Below are 19450 nucleotides of genomic sequence, written 5' to 3' on the forward strand. Positions count from 1 at the left end.
CCGCATTTGGGACCCAGGGGCATTTAAAAAAAGGAGTCAGCTAACTTACTGTATTTCAACACATTTTGCCATGGTACAAAGAGAATAATTTTCTGTATTATAATGCTATTCTACACATTTTGTCATGAGGCTAGGTAAGAGTAAATTATGCCGTTTTAAAAGCAAATATCCTGCAATTCTATACTTTTTGCCATGGAAAAAAAATGTTTAAATGCTATTTTTATAGCTCATATCATGCTTTGGCTCACATTATGCCACAAGGCTGAGAACATTTAGCAGTTTTAAAACACATTTTCTGCTATTCTACACATTTTGCCATGAGGCTGAGAGAAAATGTTGCCGTTTTAAAGCAAATTTCCTGCAATTCTGCACATTTTGCTATCATATGCTATCTGGGGCCCCAAGCAGGCCGATAGCGGCGCAGTACAACAGTGGTGTGCAGAACGGCATCTCGGAACGTACAACTCATCAGTCCTTGTCACGGATGGGATATTGCAGCAGATGATCACACCGGGTTCCACTCCTATCAGCTAAAAACAAGAAGATGCGGCTCCAGTGGGCTCGCGATCACCAACACTGGACAATTAAGAAGTGGAATACCTTGCTGGTTCCTGTTGCGTCATGCTGATGGCAGAGTCAGGATTTGGCCACGATGAATTCAGACTGCTCTGGAGGCAAAGGGGGTTCCAACCCGGTACTAGATGGGTGTACCTAATAAACTGTCCAGTGAGTGTAATGCCTAATAATATTATCTAAAGTGTTTAGCATCAAGTTAATTAAGTCCTTGTGCATATTGAGGAGTCCCCAGAAGAATTCTTATCTTATGCTTCAATGATGCCAGATGGCCCTGTTTATCAAAGCAGGACACTGGCATGCACACACCACTCCAAATCACAGACTGTAGTGTAGTGTACACACACGCCTGACACGCAACTCTGTGTCAATACACAGTACGAGGTAGAGACACGAAACAGAATGTGACACGTCAGACAATGGAGCACACACACCTGCTTGGCGAGACGACCGCATTTGAGGCCCCGGGGCATAAAAAAAAATCTATAAATTCAACCAACTTACTGCATTGCAACACATTTTGCCATGGTGCAGAGAGAAAAATGTGCTGTTTTTATAATATGTGTTCGATGGGGTTGAGGTCATTGCTCTTTGCATGCCAGTCGAGTTCTTCTACACCGATCTCAACAAACCATTTCTGTATGGACCTTGCTTTGTGCACTGGGGCATTGTCATGCTGAGAAAGGAAAAGGCCTTCCCCAAACTGTTGCCGCAAAGTTGGAAGCACAGAATCATCTAGAATCTCATTGTATGCTGTAGCGCTAAGATTTCCCTTCACCGGAACTAAGGGGCCTAGCCCAAACCATGAAAAACAGCCCCAGACCATTATTCCTCCTCCACCAAACTTTTACAGTTGGCACTATGAATTCAGGCAGGTAGTGTTCTCCTGGCATCTGCCGAAAACAGATTTGTCTGTTGGACTGCCAGATGGTGAAGAGTGATTCATCACTCCAGAGAATGCGTTTACTCTGCTCCAGAGTCCAATGGCGGTGAGCTTTACACCACTACAGTCAACGCTTGGCATTGCATATGGTGATCTTAGGCTTGAGTGCGGCTACTCGGCCATGGAAACCCATTTCATGAAGCTCCCGACGAACAGTTCTTGTGGACTTTGCTTCCAGAGGCAGTTTGGAACTCGGTAGTGAGTGTTGCAACCGAGGACAGATCATTTTTTTCAGCCCTCGTGGTCCCGTTCTGTGAGCTTGTGTGGCCTATCACTTTGCGGCTGAGCTGTTGTTGCTCCTGGATGTTTCCACTTCACAATAAAAGCACTAAAAGTTGACTGGGGCAGCTCTAGCAGGACAGAAATTTGACAAACTGACTTGTTGGAAAGGTTGCATCCTATAACGGTGCCACGTTGAAAGTCACTGAGCTCTTCATTAAGGACACTCTACTGCCAATGTTTCCCTCTGGAGATTGCATGGCTGTCTGCTCGATATCATACTCCTGTCAGCAACGGGTGATGCTGAAATAGCCGAATCCACTAATTTTAAGGGGTCGCTAGCTAGCATGCACAGACATTTGCATGCTTGTGTTGCTATAGTTACAGAGTACCAGAAGCTGTCAGGAGCAGTCTGACTCTCAAAATAGACCAAAAACTAAATTTTAGATTACTTGCATATGAAATGTCTTCCCACATCCCTCGAATTGGTGCTGGCTGGCGCACATTGTGGCATTGTTGACAAATTGGCTATTTTAATGTGGAGAGATCGTTTTTCCCTGATTCACTTCCATTAATCAAAGGAGGAGTAGGATAATGGCAGCTCGGTGGCTTCAAAGACTCTTATTGGCCAAGACATAGCGTAGGCTATCCAGGGTTTATATACAATGCCTTCAGAAAGCATTCATACACTTTAACTTATTCCACAGTTTGTTGTTACAGCCTGAATTCAAAAATCTACACCCAATATCCCATAATGACAAAGTGAAAACATGTTTTTAGAAATTTTTGCAAATTTATTGAAAATGAATTACAGAAATATCTAATTTACATAAGTATTCACACCCCTGAGTCAATACATTGCAAAAGCAGCTTTGGCAGCGATTACAGCTGCGAGTCTTTCAAGGTAAGTCTCTAAGAGCTTTTCACACCTGGTAGTTGATCATTACTAGACAACCTTTTTCAGGTCTTGCCATAGATTTTCAAGTAGATTTAAGTCAAAACTGTAACTCTGCCACTCAGGAACATTCAGTGTCTTCTTGGTAAGTGTGTTTTAGGTTATTGTCCTGCTGAAAGGTGAATTCATCTCCCAGTGTCTGGTGGAAAGCAGACTGAACCAGGTTTTCCTCTAGGATTTTCCTTGTTCTTTAAAAAAAATCATTTTAAACAATTACATGCATACCCATAACATGATTCAACCACCACTATGCTTGAAAATATGGATAGTATTTCTCAGTAATGTGTTGTATTGGGCTTCCCCCAAACATAATACTTTGTATTCAGGACAAAATGTTATTTGCTTTTCCACATTTTTTTGCAGTATTACTTGAATATTGCCTCGTTGCAAACAGGATACATGTTTTGGAATATGTTTATTCTTTTCACTCTGTCATTTAGGTTAGTATTGTGGAGTAACTACAATGTTGTTGATCCATTTTCAGTTGTCTCTTATCACAGCCATTCAATTCTAACTGTTTTGATGTCACCATAATTAATAAATTCACCATGCTCAAATGGATGTTCAATATCTGATTTAGGTGCCCTTCTGTGCGAGGCATTGGAAAACCTCCCAGGTTTTTGTGGTTGAATCTGTATTTAAAACTCACTACTCGACTAAAGAACCTTACAGATAATTGTATGTATGTGTGGGGTACATAGATGAGGTAGTCATAAAAAAAATCATGTTAAACACTATTATTGCATAAAGAGTGAGTCCATGCAACGTATAATGAGACTTGTTAAGCAAATGTTTACTCCTGAACTTATTTAGGTGTGTCATAACAAAGGGGTTGACTACTTATTGACTCAAGGCATTTCAGCTTTTCATTTTTAATTAGATTTTTTCTTTCAAAAAACACAATCACACTTTGACATTATGTGGGCCAGCAATTTATAAAATTTTAAATTCAGGCTGTAACAATAAAGTGTGGAAAAAGTCAAGGGGTGTGAATACTTTCTGAAGTCACTGTACGTCATTGATTTCCACATATAATTGAAATAAATTCGATTTTTATTCCATAAAGACTGTAATTGTGTCTTGTGAATATTGTATAAAAATTATTTCAGCCATGTTCCATATTAAAAAGTGAAGTGCCACTTACAGTTTACCACGTACAGTGGGCAACAGGGAATATGTTCCTCCACTGATCTTGGCATCTGGGATATCCAGCAGTGTTTGTGTTTTTTTATAAAAAAAGATAAAAAATTCTCCCCAATTTCATGGTATCCAATTGTTAGTAATTACTGTCTTGTCTCATTGCCACAACTCCTGTACGGGATCGGGAGAGACGAAGGTCGAGAGCCATGCGCCCTCCGAAACACAACCCAACCAAGCCGCACTGCTTCTTAACACAGCTCGCATCCAACCCGGAAGCCAGCCGCATCAATGTGTCGGAGGAAACACCTTACACCTCGCGACCTGGTCAGCGTGCACTGCACCCAGCCCGCCACAGGAGTCACTAGTGCACGATGAAACAAGGATATCCCTACCGGCCAAACCCTCCCTAACCCGGACGACGCTAGGCCAATTGTGCGTCGCCCCATGGACCTCCTGGTCGCGGCCGGCTGCGACAGAGCCTGGTCTTTGTGTTTTTAAATACGACGAGCATACATTGTAAAATTGTAAACTGACAAAAATGTTTCAAGTTAGAACCCATTAGATAATATACAGCACCAACTACATAAACTGATAGGGTCCATTATCTGCTGCCTGGACTTATAAACATTGACTTATGATTATGGGTAACTTGAAATAGCTCTTGAAAAGAGAAAGCAATTAAGCACGGTACTGTTTTAATAATTTTTTGCTTGTATGAGAATGACCACCACAAATTGAACTTGAAGAAAATCTATTGGGATGAGATAGGAGTTTTATTTCAGTTATGTTTTCTGCAAACGCTATTAAACATGTATTAATCTAAACATAATTTACAAGATGCTGCAAAGGAAAGTAAGAAAGTAAGTCCAACTCTGTCCTCTGAACATAGACCTATGCACTCAATGGTGACTGATACCTTCAGGGCTTTCTGAGCCGGTTCGCTGGTGCCAATCACGATGAGGCCTGGTCCTCCCATGCTGCAAAAGCTCTTCAGGTGTAGGCCATCAGTGACAGGGACAGTGGATACGGCATAGTCCTGCAAACACACAACAACCCTACTGCATTACAGGGGCCGTGGACATAGTCTTGCAAACACACAACAAACCTACTGGATTACACAGCATAGTCCTGCAAACATGCAAGCCCTAACATCATTGGACTAGACAGGTCCCAGTGGGAAAGGTAACCGAACCGGCATTGGTTGAGAGTCTTAGAGATGAGGTCCCTAAAGCCCCAGGCCACTGGTTGGTTGAGATTCTGAGGTCACCAGAGCCCCAGGCCACTGGCCCCTCCCCTCAGTCTGTAAAAACCTAAACTAGCAGGCGTAAATTAAACGCTTGACATTAGATCCCCTATATACTGGTCTCGACGAGAAGAAGCTGTCGGGAGGTTCTCTTCCGCACTGTTCAACCAATCCAGTAAATGTGGAGTAGGAGGACTTTTTGGGGAATTGGCAGAGGCTAGTTTTTACTGGGAGCTGCGTCTTTCTCTGGCCTCGCGTGCCAGACACACCTATACGGCCGTCTGGCTGCTGCTCAGACAGAGACTGTTGATGTTGAGTGTCATCCTGCTCTGTTCTGTCTCATCTATAGTTCTAGTCTAGAGCTCCCTGTTCCATGGTTTGTTTCTGGAGGACCAGACTACTGCTACTGCTCAGAGAGCGACTGATGATGTGGTGTCATCCTACTTTGGTCTGTCATACCATATCTACCCCATGGTAACAGGGGTTCTGGTGGGCTATTAATTAGCATCTGGAGTATGTTGTGTTGTGACATGGGTTGGAATCCCAGGTTCACGGAGGCAGGAATGGACATGTTATATGGAGTGTCAATTCACTCCGCTTTGTCATCCGACCGATATCTGCCACATCATTTCTGCCCTTTCCTCCTCATTCCCAGCTCTTCCTTGTCCTCCTGGAGCCCTATCTTAACAGTCAAATAGAACAACAACCTATTGACAACTCACAATTCATGACAATCACTGGATTAGGCTGCACAAAAATATTTTGAACAATGCATTCCTGCTTGAACATGTTAGATGAACAACTTATTTGGTTTCCTACCATCTCAGTAGTCTAGTATACAGTCTAAAGCACTTTATAGAGTGAATGATAAAAAATATATTGCATCTCACCGGGAAAACAAAATAGTGTGACCAAATTATGGGCTGGTGCCACCAACTCAAAAAGTTGCTCACACTAATCTGGAGCCCTGTCAAGGAGTGTGCTATTAAAAAAAATCTGATACAGTGTAATGTGTTCTTCTGCCAGTTTGGTTGTTCGGAAGAGAATCATGCGATAGGATGTTATGCAGAAAAATATGTTGGTAGTACAAGGCTATGTTCAGGTAACTGCTAAAATAATGTAAACACTTGAGTAAATTAGTGATACAAAGTATTTTGAAAGCAGATGCTCCACATAGGTGTAGTTCCTGAGTTAATTAAGCAATTAACATTCCATCATGCTTAGGGTCATGTATAAAAATGCTAGGCAGGCAATTATTTTGGCTACCATGGCTATGCCCCCATAGGATGGCAATGCCCCCATCCACAGGGCACGATGGGTCACTGAATGGTTTGATGAGCATGAAAATGATGTAAACCACATGCCTTGGCCGTCTCAGTCACCAGATCTCAACCCGATTTGAACACTTATGGGAGATTCTGGAGCGGCACCTGCTCCAGTTTTCCATCAAGAAAACACAAAATTATGGAATTTCTTGTGAAATAATGGTGTCGCATCCTTCCAAGTGAGTTCTAGACACTATGCTGAATCTATGCAAAGGTCCATTGAAGCTGTTCTGGCTCGTATTGGCCCAACGCCCTATTAAGACACTTTGTTGATGTTTCCTGTATTTTTGTGCACATGAAAGTCAGTGATGTTTACTGTAGGTTACTGAGGCAATACAAATGTGATGTGGCTAAAATATGACTGAAAAGAAAGGGCATTTAGTTGACTGAAATGGCCTACTGTTTTTGTCATTTTGACAATAACTAGGCTAAATCGTTATTCAAATGACAAATGTAGTATATGTAAGAATAATCAAGTCAGCTACCTACCTGATTTTCTTTCACTGGTAGCTAGTGATAGCTAGTGATAGTGATGCAAAAGCTAGCCCTACTTGAAACATCGCTATTGTCACGTCCTGACCTTAGTTCCTTTTTTTTATGTCTTTGTTTTAGGTTGGTCAGGGCGTGAGTTGGGGTGGGCATTCTATGTTTTGTTCTGTTTGTAATTCTATAAGTTTGGCCTGGTATGGTTCCCAATCAGAGGCAGCTGTCAATTGTTGTCTCTGATTGAGAACCATGCTTAGGCAGCCTGTTTTCGCCCTTGAGTTGTGGGAAGTTGCTTTCTGTCTTTGTGTGTCTGCACCAGACAGAACTGTTTTGTTTGTTCCGCTTTGTTTTTGTTTGTTCTAGTGTTCAGTTTCTTTATTAAATTTACCATGAACACGTATTACGCTGCACCTTGGTCCTCTTCACCTTCTTCCACCTATGAATATCGTTACAGCAATCTCCTGGCTGCATTTACCCACCAGATTCAGTAGCTTGAACCCCCACCCCCAAAACGTTTTGATAACCCCATTAGATTCTATTGATATCCCCATTAGATTCTATTGATTCCCACATTAGATCCTATTGATTCCTCCATTAGATCCTATTGATAACCCCATTCGATCCTATTGACAACCCCGTCAATCCTATTGACAACCCCATTAGATCCTATTGACAACCCCATTAGATTTCTTGCTCAAAGTTTAGGTGTCACGAATCCCGCTTCCTGAGTCTGTGTTTGCCTGTGTTTCTGTCCTGGAGTGTGTTTTCGGTGTCCTGGAACGCACCCTGTCTGGTTGCCGGGCGAATTAGCTTGTTGGGAGATCGAAGTTCACCCGCACCTGTATCCCATCAGTAATCTGCACACCAAAAGCTCTGACCTGACATCCATTCCCTGCCGGATCGTTAGCCATGAACAGTATGTTGTGCCATAGTATCAGCCTCAAGTTGGATAGAATTTGTTTTGTTGTTTTTTACGTATTGCTTGCCTTAAACTTACCTCCGTTTGTTCTGTCTTCAGTTACTCACCCGGATCATTTACCCCATTCCCGCCTGGTCGTCGGAGGATTCCGCTACCCCATTGGATCCACCTATTTACTCCCATCAACTCACCACCGCTGCCCGCTACGCCACCTGGATATATCTACCCATTCACATTCACTTGTAAATAAATACTCACCTTCTTCCTACTCTCCTTGTCCTGGTCTGCTTCTGGGTTCGATTTTGAAAGAACGTGACAGAACGATCCGGCCAAGGATGAACCCAGCGGACCTGGACTCCGTTTGCCATGCCATTACCCAGCAGGGGAAGACATTGGGACAACACAAGACGGCGCTACAGGAGATAGCGGGTTCAATCCAGAACTTATCTGCTAGCTTGACACAAATCCAGGATCAGCTCAGTTTGCCGGCGATTCATTCACCACCTGTTTCACCCATCTCACCTGCCGTGTCTGGTGCGGTTTCCTTCCGTGAACCCAAGGTACCGACGCCTGATAAATATGAAGGGGATTTGGGAAGATGCCGTTCTTTTCTTATGCAGTGTGGGTTAGTGTTTGATCTGCAGCCCCATTCTTACGCCACTGACAAGGCTAGGATAGCCTTTGTTATTGAACTGCTGCGTGGAAGAGCTCTGGAATGGGCTTCAGCCGTTTGGGAACGACAGGAGACCTGCATGGCTTCATACCAGGAGTTCACGGGAGAGATGAGAAAGCTTTTTGACCATCCAGTCCGAGGTAAGGACGCAGCTAAACGTTTGTTCACTCTTCGCCAAGGAGCTCGCAGTGTGGCAGACTTTATGATCGAGTTCAGGACATTGTCTGTGGAGAGTGGTTGGAATGAGGAGTCACTACAAGCGGCTTTTTACCAGGGGTTGTCGGAGCAACTCAAGGACGAGCTGATATCCTATCCAGAGCCTAGTGATCTAGACAGCTTGGTCACCTTAGCTATTCGGGTAGATAATAGAGTCCGAGAGAGAAGGAGGGAGAAGCAGTGGGGTCCGTCTAATCAATCTGAGACTCGGTTACCATTTGGGTCAGGAAGTGGACCAGAACGGGTTGATCATTTTCCTTCACACGGGATTAGTGGAGGAGTCCTGCCGCCAGATCCTGAACCTATGCAAGTGGGGCGGCACGGGTTAACTAAGGACGAGCGCCAACGTAGACGTGAGACAAACAGCTGCCTCTACTGTGGTAGCTCGGGACATTACATCTCCGTTTGTCCTCAGCGCCCGTTAAATTGCTCGGCTCGTTATGTTTGGGAGGTTTGTTAGCGAGCCAGTTTCAACCTCTCAAGAGCCCTGTCAGACCTCGTTTTCCTGCTACCCTCATAAATAAGAATCAGAGTTTAGCGATTAACGCTTTCATCGATTCAGGTGCCGATGACAGCTTCATTGATGCCGACTTAGTGGAACAGCTGGGGCTTTCCAAGGAGCAATTACCGGAAGCCATTGAAGCAACCACTCTGAACGGCAGTATTCTGGCACGGATCACTATGAGGACTGAACCGGTTAAGATGTTGTTGTCGGGGAATCATTCAGAGGTTATTTCTTTTTTAATTTTGCCTTCCCCCCATGTTCCTCTGGTTCTTGGATACCCCTGGCTAAGAGAACACAATCCTTCGTTCGATTGGGTGACTGGTAAGGTAACTAGTTGGAGCATTGAGTGCCATGCTAACTGCCTCAGGACTGCCTGTTCTCATGCTGTCCCCAGTCGGGTCAGTGAGTCTGCTCCTCCTGATTTGTCCCTGGTTCCTGAAACATATCACGAGTTGGGTGAGGTGTTCAGTAAGCAGAAGGCTCAGTCACTTCCTCCCCACCGACCTTATGATTGTACAATTAAGCTGTTCCCTGGAGCTGCCTTTCCCAAGGGACGGTTATACAGTATTTCTCGACCTGAGCGGGAAGCCCTGGAGACCTACATAAAGGAGTCTCTTGCTGCAGGTCTCATTCGTCCCTCGTCATCAACCCTGGGAGCCTGATTTTTTTTTGTGAGTAAGAAGGATGGCTCTCTTCGACCGTGTATTGATTATCGGGGGTTGAATGATATTACGGTCAAGAACAAGTACCCCTTGCCCTTGATGAGCTCCGCTTTCGATTCTTTACAGGGTGCTATTGTGTTTACGAAGCTTGATCTACGCAATGCGTATCATCTGGTTCGGATCAAAGAGGGGGACGAGTGGTTGACTGGATTCAATACACCTATGGGACATTTCGAGTACCAGGTGATGCCGTTTGGACTTTCCAACGCTCCAGCAGTGTTCCAAGGTTTGGTGAATGACGTGCTGAGGGATATGATCGGTCTGTTTGTGTTCGTTTACCTGGATGACATCCTGATTTTCTCCAAGGAGCTTTCCAGCCACATCCAGCATGTTAAGCAGGTCCTGCAGCGGTTATTGGAGAACCGTCTGTTTGTGAAGGCAGAGAAGTGTGATTTTCACGCCCACACTACATCCTTCCTCGGGTACATCATCTCCAGGGGTGAGATCAAGATGGACCAAGAGAAGGTTCGGGCGGTTCGGGATTGGGCCCGGCCCAGTACGAGATTGCAGCTCCAGAGATTCCTGGGATTTGCGAACTTCTATCGGAGGTTTATCCGTGATTACAGCCGGGTGGCCGCCCCTTTAACTGCTCTGACGTCTTGCACCAGAATTTTCTGTTGGACTCCTGAGGCAGACCGAGCATTTCTGAACTTGAAGAGCCGATTCACCAACGTGCCGATTCTCTCTCAACCTGACACTTCCTGTCAGTTTGTTGTTGAGGTGGACGCGTCTGATGTGGGGGTGGGCGCCATCCTGTCCCAGCGTAGCTCCATTGACGGTAAACTCCATCCCTGCGCCTTCTACTCTTGTCGTCTTTCACCAGCTGAGAGAAACTACGATGTGGGTAACCGGGAGCTTCTCGCTGTGAAGCTTGCCTTGGAGGAGTGGCGTCACTGGTTGGAGGGAGCGGAGCAACCGTTTGTGGTCTGGACTGACCACAAGAATCTGGCTTACGTGCAATCGGCAAAACGTCTCAACTCCCGTCAGGCCAGGTGGGCTTTGTTTTTTGGACGCTTCAATTTTTCCCTGACGTTCCGACCTGGGTCGAAGAACGGCAAAGCGGACACCTTGTCCTGGATGTTCTCCAAGACGGATGAGAGTGGGGCCAAGACTGAGACGATTCTTCCCCAGGACCTTGTCGTGGGAGCCGTTACATGGAGGATTGAGGAGGATGTGATGGCGGCCCTTCGGACGCAGCCCGGCCCCGGTAACGGTCCACCCGGTCGGTTGTTCGTGCCTGAGTCGGTCCGTTCTGCTGTTCTTCAGTGGTCCCACGCCAGCAAGATAGCTTGTCACCCTGGCGTTGCTCGGACTATGGCGCTACTGCGCAGACGATTTTGGTGGCCTGCCATGGGAGAAGATACCCGGAGGTTTGTTGCCGCATGTCCTGTTTGTGCTCAGAACAAAAGTACCAATCAGCCCAGCTCTGGGCTTCTTCACCACCTACCTATTCCTCGGCGACCTTGGTCGCATCTGGCCCTGGATTTTGTCACGGGATTGCCCCATTCTGTTGGGAACACGGTCATTCTGACCATTGTGGACAGATTCAGCAAGTTTGCTCATTTTGTCCCTCTCTCCAAGCTTCCATCTGCCACGGAGACGTCCGAGATCCTGGTTAGGGAGGTTTTCAGGGTCCACGGATTGCCCAGTGACATTGTTTCTGACCGTGGTCCTCAGTTTACCTCTGCTGTCTGGAGATCCTTCTGTTTGGCCATTGGAGCTACAGTCAGTCTCACTTCTGGATTTCACCCACAATCTAATGGTCAGGCGGAGAGAGCCAACCAGAAGATGGAGTCCACGCTGCGTTGTCTTGTCTCCTCTGATCCCACCTCTTGGTCATCTCAATTACCCTGGGTCGAGTATGCCCATAATACCCTTCCTTCATCTACCACTGGGATGTCCCCCTTCCAATGCCTGTACGGATACCAACCTCCCTTGTTTCCTTCTCAGGAGAGGGATCTTTCGGTTCCTTCTGTCCAGGCCCACATTCGTCGTTGCCACCGGACCTGGTATCGGGCCAGGAAGGTCCTCCTTAGAGTTTCTGACCGGTATCAGATCCAGGCGAATCGTCGCCGAATTCCTGCTCCCGCTTATACCATCGGAGATAAGGTTTGGTTGGCTACACGGGATCTTCTTCTACGGACTGAGTCGAGGAAACTGTCACCAAAGTTCATTGGTCCGTTTATGGTGGAGAGAATCATTAACCCTGTTGTGGTCCGACTCAAATTGCCAGCAACGCTTCGAGTACACCCCACCTTTCATGTCTCCTGCCTCAAGCCGGTTCTCCTCAGTCCTCTGTTGCCCCCTCCTCCTCGTCCTCCTCCTCCTCGGATGATCGGAGGTGGTCCTGCCTACACGGTGCGCCGCATAATGGATTCCAGGCGGCGGGGTCGAGGTTTCCAATATCTCGTGGATTGGGAAGGATATGGTCCAGAGGAGAGGAGTTGGATTCCTCGGTGTCAGATCCTTGATGACGACCTGCTTCGTGACTTCTACCGCCTCCACCCTGGCGCTCCAGGTAGTCCACCCGGTGGCGTTCGTCGGAGGGGGGGTACTGTCACGAATCCCGCTTCCTGAGTCTGTGTTTGCCTGTGTTTCTGTCCTGGAGTGTGTTTTCGGTGTCCTGGAACGCACCCTGTCTGGTTGCCGGGCGAATTAGCTTGTTGGGAGATCGATGTTCACCCGCACCTGTATCCCATCAGTAATCTGCACACCTGTCCTGATCATCACCTCTCCCCTTCAAAAGCTTTGACCTGACATCCATTCCCTGCCGGATCGTTAGCCATGAACAGTATGTTGTGCCATAGTATCAGCCTCAAGTTGGATAGAATTTGTTTTGTTGTTTTTTACGTATTGCTTGCCTTAAACTTACCTCCGTTTGTTCTGTCTTCAGTTACTCACCCGGATCATTTACCCCATTCCCGCCTGGTCGTCGGAGGATTCCGCTACCCCATTGGTTCCACCTATTTACTCCCATCAACTCACCACCGCTGCCCGCTACGCCACCTGGATATATCTACCCATTCACATTCACTTGTAAATAAATACTCACCTTCTTCCTACTCTCCTTGTCCTGGTCTGCTTCTGGGTTCGATTTTGAAAGAACGTGACATTAGGGAAAAAAACTAAAAGTGAACATAATTCATGATGGGTTTTTATTTTTATTTCGTTTCAGGGTCTAAGATAATAGTTTCAGTATAGTTTTAGATTTTCAAGAAGGTTTGCTAATTCATTGTTTTTTTTTCATGATTCGTTTCCGTTTTAGTTTACTATAATAACCGTGACTCTCTGGTCTACCTATAGACAAGTAACAATCACAAAGAATGTTAGGGTATGGGAGCAGACACAAAGGGCTACTGGGGGTATCAGGCATGAATCAATTGCCTTAGGTGTCTGGTTTATGAGATAGCTAACCATAAAGGACATTTGATTGTTCATAAATATGTGGGGATAACTCATAAATTATATGCAAAATATGATATGGACAGTGTTTTTGTATGAGTCTAAATTTGGCCTACAGGAAGGAGGTGAAATCTAGTTCTTTGTTTAAACCGTGTGGTGATACGGAATTTAAAATTGTATATCCTCTGCATGGTGGATAAGCTTTTTTGTGACCGCCACACCAAGTCATTCATTAATAGTGCCTTTGTGCTATAAAATGTCTCGCAACTTGCGAGGTGATATTTTGATGTCTGATAGTGGATTGATGTTCTCCAAGGTGTACTTTTAAGGCGCGGAATGTTTTTTCAATATTCAGTGAGTGTACAACACATTAGGAACACCTGCTCTTTCCATGACATAGACTGACCAGGTGGTTCCAGGTGAAAGCTATGATCCCTTATTGATGTCACTTATCAAATCCACTTCAATCAGTGTAGATGAAGGGGAGGAGACAGGTTAAATAAGGACTTTTAAGCCTTGAGGCATGGATTGTGCATGTGTGCCGTTCAAAGGGTTAATGGGCATGACAACATATTTAAGTGCCTTTGAATGGGATATGGTAGTAGGTGCCAGGCACACCGGTTTGAGTGTGTCACACAGTTTCCCGTGTGTATTAAGAATGAGAAAGGGAACAGAAATGGTGATACCTAGTCAGTTGCACAACTGAATGCATAAAACTGAAATGTGTCTTCAACATTTAACCCAACAATCTGAATGGTCCACCACCCAAAGGACATCCAGCCATCTTGACACAACTGTAGGAAGCATTGGAGTCAACATGGGCCAGCATCCCTATGGAACTCTTTCGACAACTTGTAGAGTTCATGCTGTGACGAATTGAGGCTGTTCTGAGGGCAAAAAGGGGTGTAACTCAATATTAGGAAGGTGTTCCTTATGTTTTGTACACAGTGTAGATCGTATTGCAAGAACACATATAAATAACTCCTTTAGTAGTGCAAGTTATACATGCCTTTTATCTCATAGGTCCTAGGAGTCTGAGGGCTAGAAGTCTGAGGGCTCCTTCTGATTTGACCAACATGACTGATATATTTCTTGATTGTTTATAGGTAAATAAAGGTAGATTCTGAAAGGCAGAATGTTCAAAATCACTTTCCCTTCCACTTCTGAAGGTTGGCAATGATGGATTTGGTATCCCATGGGCTGATGCTAACTATAAACAGGTTTACCACATTGGCAGCTAGTGGTATACTGACAGGGGGTACATGGTATGCTCCAGGCATGGGGTTTGAGAACATATACCAAGGATGGGCACCATCAGGATATTGTGCTGGAGCTAGTGTAGCTTGTCTGAGGTGGAGCTGAAGTGGAGCTAGCACAGCATGACCTGGGGCTAGCTGAGGTGGAGCTAGCACAGCATGACCTGGGGCTAGCGGTTGAGGTGAGCTAGTGTAGCTTGACCTGGGGCTAGGTGAGGTGGAGCTAGCACAGCATGACCTGGGGCTAGCTGAGGTGGAGCTAGCACAGCATGACCTGGGGCTAGCGGTTGAGGTGGAGCTAGTGTAGCTCGACCTGGGGCTAGCTGAGGTGGAGCTAGCACAGCTTGACCTGGGGCTAGCTGTTGAGGTGGAGCTAGCACAGTTTGACCTGGGGCTAGTGGTTGAGGTGGAGCTAGGGTAGCTTGACCTGGGGCTAGCTGAGGTGGAGCTAGCACAGCATGACCTGGGGCTAGCTGAGGTGGAGCTAGCACCGCTTGACCTGGGGCTAGCTGTTGAGGTGGAGCTAGCACAGCTTGACTTGGGGCTAGCTGTTGAGGTGGAGCTAGCACAGCTTGACCTGGGGCTAGCGGTTGAGGTGGAGCTAGTGTAGCTTGACCTAGGGCTAGCTGAGGTGGAGCTAGCACAGCTTGACCTGGGGCTAGCGGTTGAGGTGGAGCTAGTGTAGCTTGACCTGGGGCTAGCGGTTGAGGTGGAGCTAGTGTAGCTTGACCTGGGGCTAGCGGTTGAGGTGGAGCTAGTGTAGCTTGACCTGGGGCTAGCTGAGATGGAGCTAGCACAGCTTGACCTGGGGCTAGCAGTTGAGGTGGAGCTAGTGTAGCTTGACCTGGGGCTAGCGGTTGAGGTGGAGCTAGTGTAGCTTGACCTGGGGCTAGCGGTTGAGGTGGAGCTAGTGTAGCTTGACCTGGGGCTAGCTGAGATGGAGCTAGCACAGCTTGACCTGGGGCTAGCGGTTGAGGTGGAGCTAGCACAGTTTGACCTGGGGCTAGCAGTTGAGGTGGAGCTAGTGTAGCTTGACCTGGGGCTAGCACAGCTTGACCTGGGACTAGCAGTTGAGGTGGAGCTAGTGTAGCTTGACCTGGGGCTAGCAGCTTGACCTGGGACTAGCAGTTGAGGTGGAGCTAGTGTAGCTTGACCTGGGGCTAGCAGTTGAGGTGGAGCTAGAGTAGCTTGACCTGGGGCTAGCTGAGGTGGAGCTAGCACAGCTTGACCTGGGGCTAGCTGAGGTGGAGCTAGCACAGCTTGACCTGGGGCTAGCTGAGGTGGAGCTAGCACAGCTTGACCTGGGGCTAGCAGTTGAGGTGGAGCTAGTGTAGCTTGACCTGGGGCAGCGGTTGAGGTGGAGCTAGTGTAGCTTGACCTGGGGCTAACAGTTGAGGAGATAGCTTAGTTTGACATGGGGCTAGGGGTTGAGGTGGTGCTAGCACGGTTTGACCAGGGGCTATCTGAGGTTAAGAAAGGGCTAGTGTAACATGACCAGGGGCTAGCAGAGGTAGAGGGGGATCGAGATCATAGGGGTTTGGGCAAAAGACCGTCCTCTCTCCTCCATGGCCCGGAGACCAATAAGTAGTAGAGGAGTGCATCAATTCGTTAGTATGCAAAAGGAAGAGTGTCCTCCCCTCCTCGATAGCCACCTTTTCATCGAGGATACTCATGTGCATCCCAGCGCAGAAGTGTGTTTAAATCTGCCACACCTCCTTTGAATCAGCTTTTGTTTTGTCAGAGGAGAAAAACGTGCACACGTTTGAAAAACTTGGACCTTTTTCATAAGGAGGTGAGAGAGGACACAGGAGGGGACCATTTGAGGAAGAAGTTCAAATAGAGCTACAACTTCCACACAGGAGTATCAGAGGAACCATTAATTACTTTGTCAAGTTTAGTTCAGCCATGGTTCTATAGTCAAAAACATTGAAAAAATAAAACTTGACCAAACAAATGGTGAAACCCGGAAGTACAAAGGGAGACTCAACACATACGTTTTAATAGGGCGATGAGGACGCGCCCATATTCAGCACCGCTGAATGGACAGCGCTTCTTCTGCATCTCCACTCATTGAGACAGGTATAGCGGGGCTCTGCGGTGCTGAAATGGAAATATCCAGTTGGCAATGGATATTTCCCATTTGAGGGTATTTTGATATTATAAGCACAGTTCAATACAGTCCTCATTCCTTTATGAAGCGGCAGTTTAGCCCAAACAGTGACTCAGAAAAGATAGCAGCAGGCAAATGTCCTCCTCTGAGCTTATCGTGAGACACATGATAACAACCCGTCATATCCCATGGACAATCCTAGAGTTGTGTTCAGCAGAGAGAGAAGTTTTGAGTGAAGATTCCTTACAACGTTAACTGCCCTACCTGTAATATATGTTCATTCATTTACAGGGAGATGGCAAATACCCGCTAACCCCAGGTCAATTAGTGGATTTCGGCGATTTCAGACACACCCGTTGCCGACAGGTGCATAAAATCAAGCGCACATTAATGCAATCTCCATAGATAAACATTGGCAGTAGAATGGCCTTACTGAAGAGTTCATTGACTTTCAACGTGGCACCGTCATAGGATTCCACCTTTCCAACAAGTCAGTTTGTCAAATTTCTGCTCTGCTAGCGCTGCCCCGGTCAACTGTAAGTGCTGTTATAGTGGAAACGTCTAGGAGCAACAACGGCTCAGTCGCAAAGTGGTAGGCCACACAAGCTCACAGAACGAGACAGCCAAGTGCTGAAGCATACAAAAATTGTCTGTCCTTGGTTGCAACGCTCAATACCGAGTTCCAAATTGCCTCTGGAAGCAACGTCAGCACAGGAACTGTTCATTGGGAGATTCATGAAATGGGTTTCCATGGCCGAGCAGCTACACACAAGCCTAAGATCACCATGCACAATGCCAAGCGTCGGCTGGAGTGGTGTAAACGCATTCTCTGTAGTGATGAATCACGGTTCACTATCTGGCATTCTGACGATTGAATCTGGGTTTGGCTGATGCCAGGAGAACACTACCTGCCCCAATGCATAGTGCCAACTGTAAAGTTTGGTGGAGGAAGAATAATTAACTCAGGCTGTTTTTCATGGTTCGGGCTAGGCCCATTAGTTCCAGTGAAGGGAAATCTTAGCGCTACCACATACAATGACATTCTAGAGGATTCTGTGCTTCCAACTTTGTGGCAACAGTTTGCGACGGCCCTTTCCTGTTTCAGCATGATAATGCCCTAGTGCACAAAGCGAGGTCCATAAAGAAATGGTTTGTCGAGATCGGTGTGGAAGAACTTGACTAGCTGCACAGAGCCCTGACCTTAACCCCATCAAACACCTTTGGGATGAATTGGCACACCGACTGAGAGCCAGGCCAAATCACCCAACATCAGTGCCAGACCTCTCTGATGCTCTTGTGGCTGAATAGAAGAAAGTCCCTGCAGCAATGTTCCAACATCTAATGGAAAGCCTTCGAATATGAGTGGAGGGTGCTATAGCAGCAAATGGGGGACTAACTCCATATTACTGCCCATGATTTTGGAATGAGATGTTCAAAGAGCAGGTGTCCACATACCTTTGGCCTGAAGATACAGTATTAAGTGTTATGATCTTGAATGGAAGACAAGACAATAGCCTGGTAGAGATGTCTCCCCATGGACTTTGATATTCCTCTCGCATGTCCTTCACTCAACAAGGGTAAGAGACTGTCCTTTACATATTTAACCTCCCAATAACATATGTGGATAATCCTGGCCTGAACAGAACAGGCTGTAAAATTATCCTGAATTGAATAAAGGAAGGAGGAAAAACAATGGGAGCTGTAGAGGGGAAAAAGCCTTGTATGTTTTCCAAGAGCCGCATCATCAATACCTGACTTAACAAGGATAATGAATAACAGTGAGAGGCTGAGAGATACCATGGTGGAATTTAAATTGGACACAGACAGGAGCGGAAACAGGGCAGCGAGGAAAGGTCAAATTCCTGTTGGGTGTTGAACTCGCCAGGAAATGACCCCATGAGTCAGCAAAAGGCATTCTTTCCCGAAACCACTGGAATCACCCTCTTCTCCTAGCCATACATTCCTGAGACACCATGTTTGCCATCTAATCAATTTCCGAGACAATAGCGTATTTAAATGCCTTGAGGCCCGTGAGGCCCCTGAATGAGACCATGATTACCTCAGGGGGGCAGTAATGGTGGCTTGAGGACACAGGAAGTCAGTCTGAACATTCCCAGGGTGCACTGCTCTAGTCTGTTCTCACTCACCTTGAACACATCGGCCAGGATCTCTGCTCCTTTCTGATTGGTGCGTTTGGAAAGCCCCACAAAAAACTCTCTACCTGAGGAGAAATGGACAACAACCTGTGGTCAGTATGGATGGAGAGAAAGATAGAACAGAAAGAGAGAAAGTACGGCCTGAACGTTTGGGTCGCCACTCAAGAGCATTGCAGAGAGAATGGGCATAGCCGTTGAGCTTTTATAAATGAGCCGTTAGCGACGACGTTGCCAAGAGGAAATGTTCCTAGCCCTGCCTGCCAAGTGAAACCAATTTCAGCTGGATGGGAGATGGGAGGAACGTACCACAGAGAGCCAGCGTCTAGAAACTCAATTAAATGTTCTAGTGCTTTTTCCAAGCCCTGCATGGTGTAGAGCATGACCCACATAACATTCACAGGCAAAGCTGCACAACTGTTACAGAATGTACAGAGTAGACCATAATAAAGACCTCACCTCACTAGCACTCTACCTACAGTACGTTCTCAGCTAGTTCATTGTGAGATGACTGTTGTGGAACAAGGTTCCTATTGTGATGAAATAGGGTGTGTGTGTGTGTGTGAGAGATGGGGGTATAATATTGCCATCTGAGCTAATCATTTTCAAT

General features: G+C 46.4%; 1 protein-coding gene across 2 annotated transcripts in view; it reads right to left on the reverse strand.

Annotated features, from left to right (window-relative positions):
* Positions 1-19450, reverse strand: part of LOC109898122 (N(G),N(G)-dimethylarginine dimethylaminohydrolase 1) — a 121176-nt gene that overhangs the window by 20356 nt on the left and 81370 nt on the right. For both annotated transcript variants that reach the window (XM_031833626.1, XM_020492935.2), the window contains exons 3-4: positions 18835-18908; positions 4747-4866 (exon numbers count right to left, since the gene is read on the reverse strand). In XM_031833626.1, coding sequence (XP_031689486.1) covers positions 4747-4866; positions 18835-18908 — 194 coding nt within the window. The remainder of the gene's footprint in view (positions 1-4746; positions 4867-18834; positions 18909-19450) is intronic.

The sequence above is a fragment of the Oncorhynchus kisutch genome, linkage group LG10, assembly GCF_002021735.2.
Source record: "Oncorhynchus kisutch isolate 150728-3 linkage group LG10, Okis_V2, whole genome shotgun sequence".
Classification (NCBI taxonomy): Eukaryota; Metazoa; Chordata; class Actinopteri; order Salmoniformes; family Salmonidae; genus Oncorhynchus; species Oncorhynchus kisutch.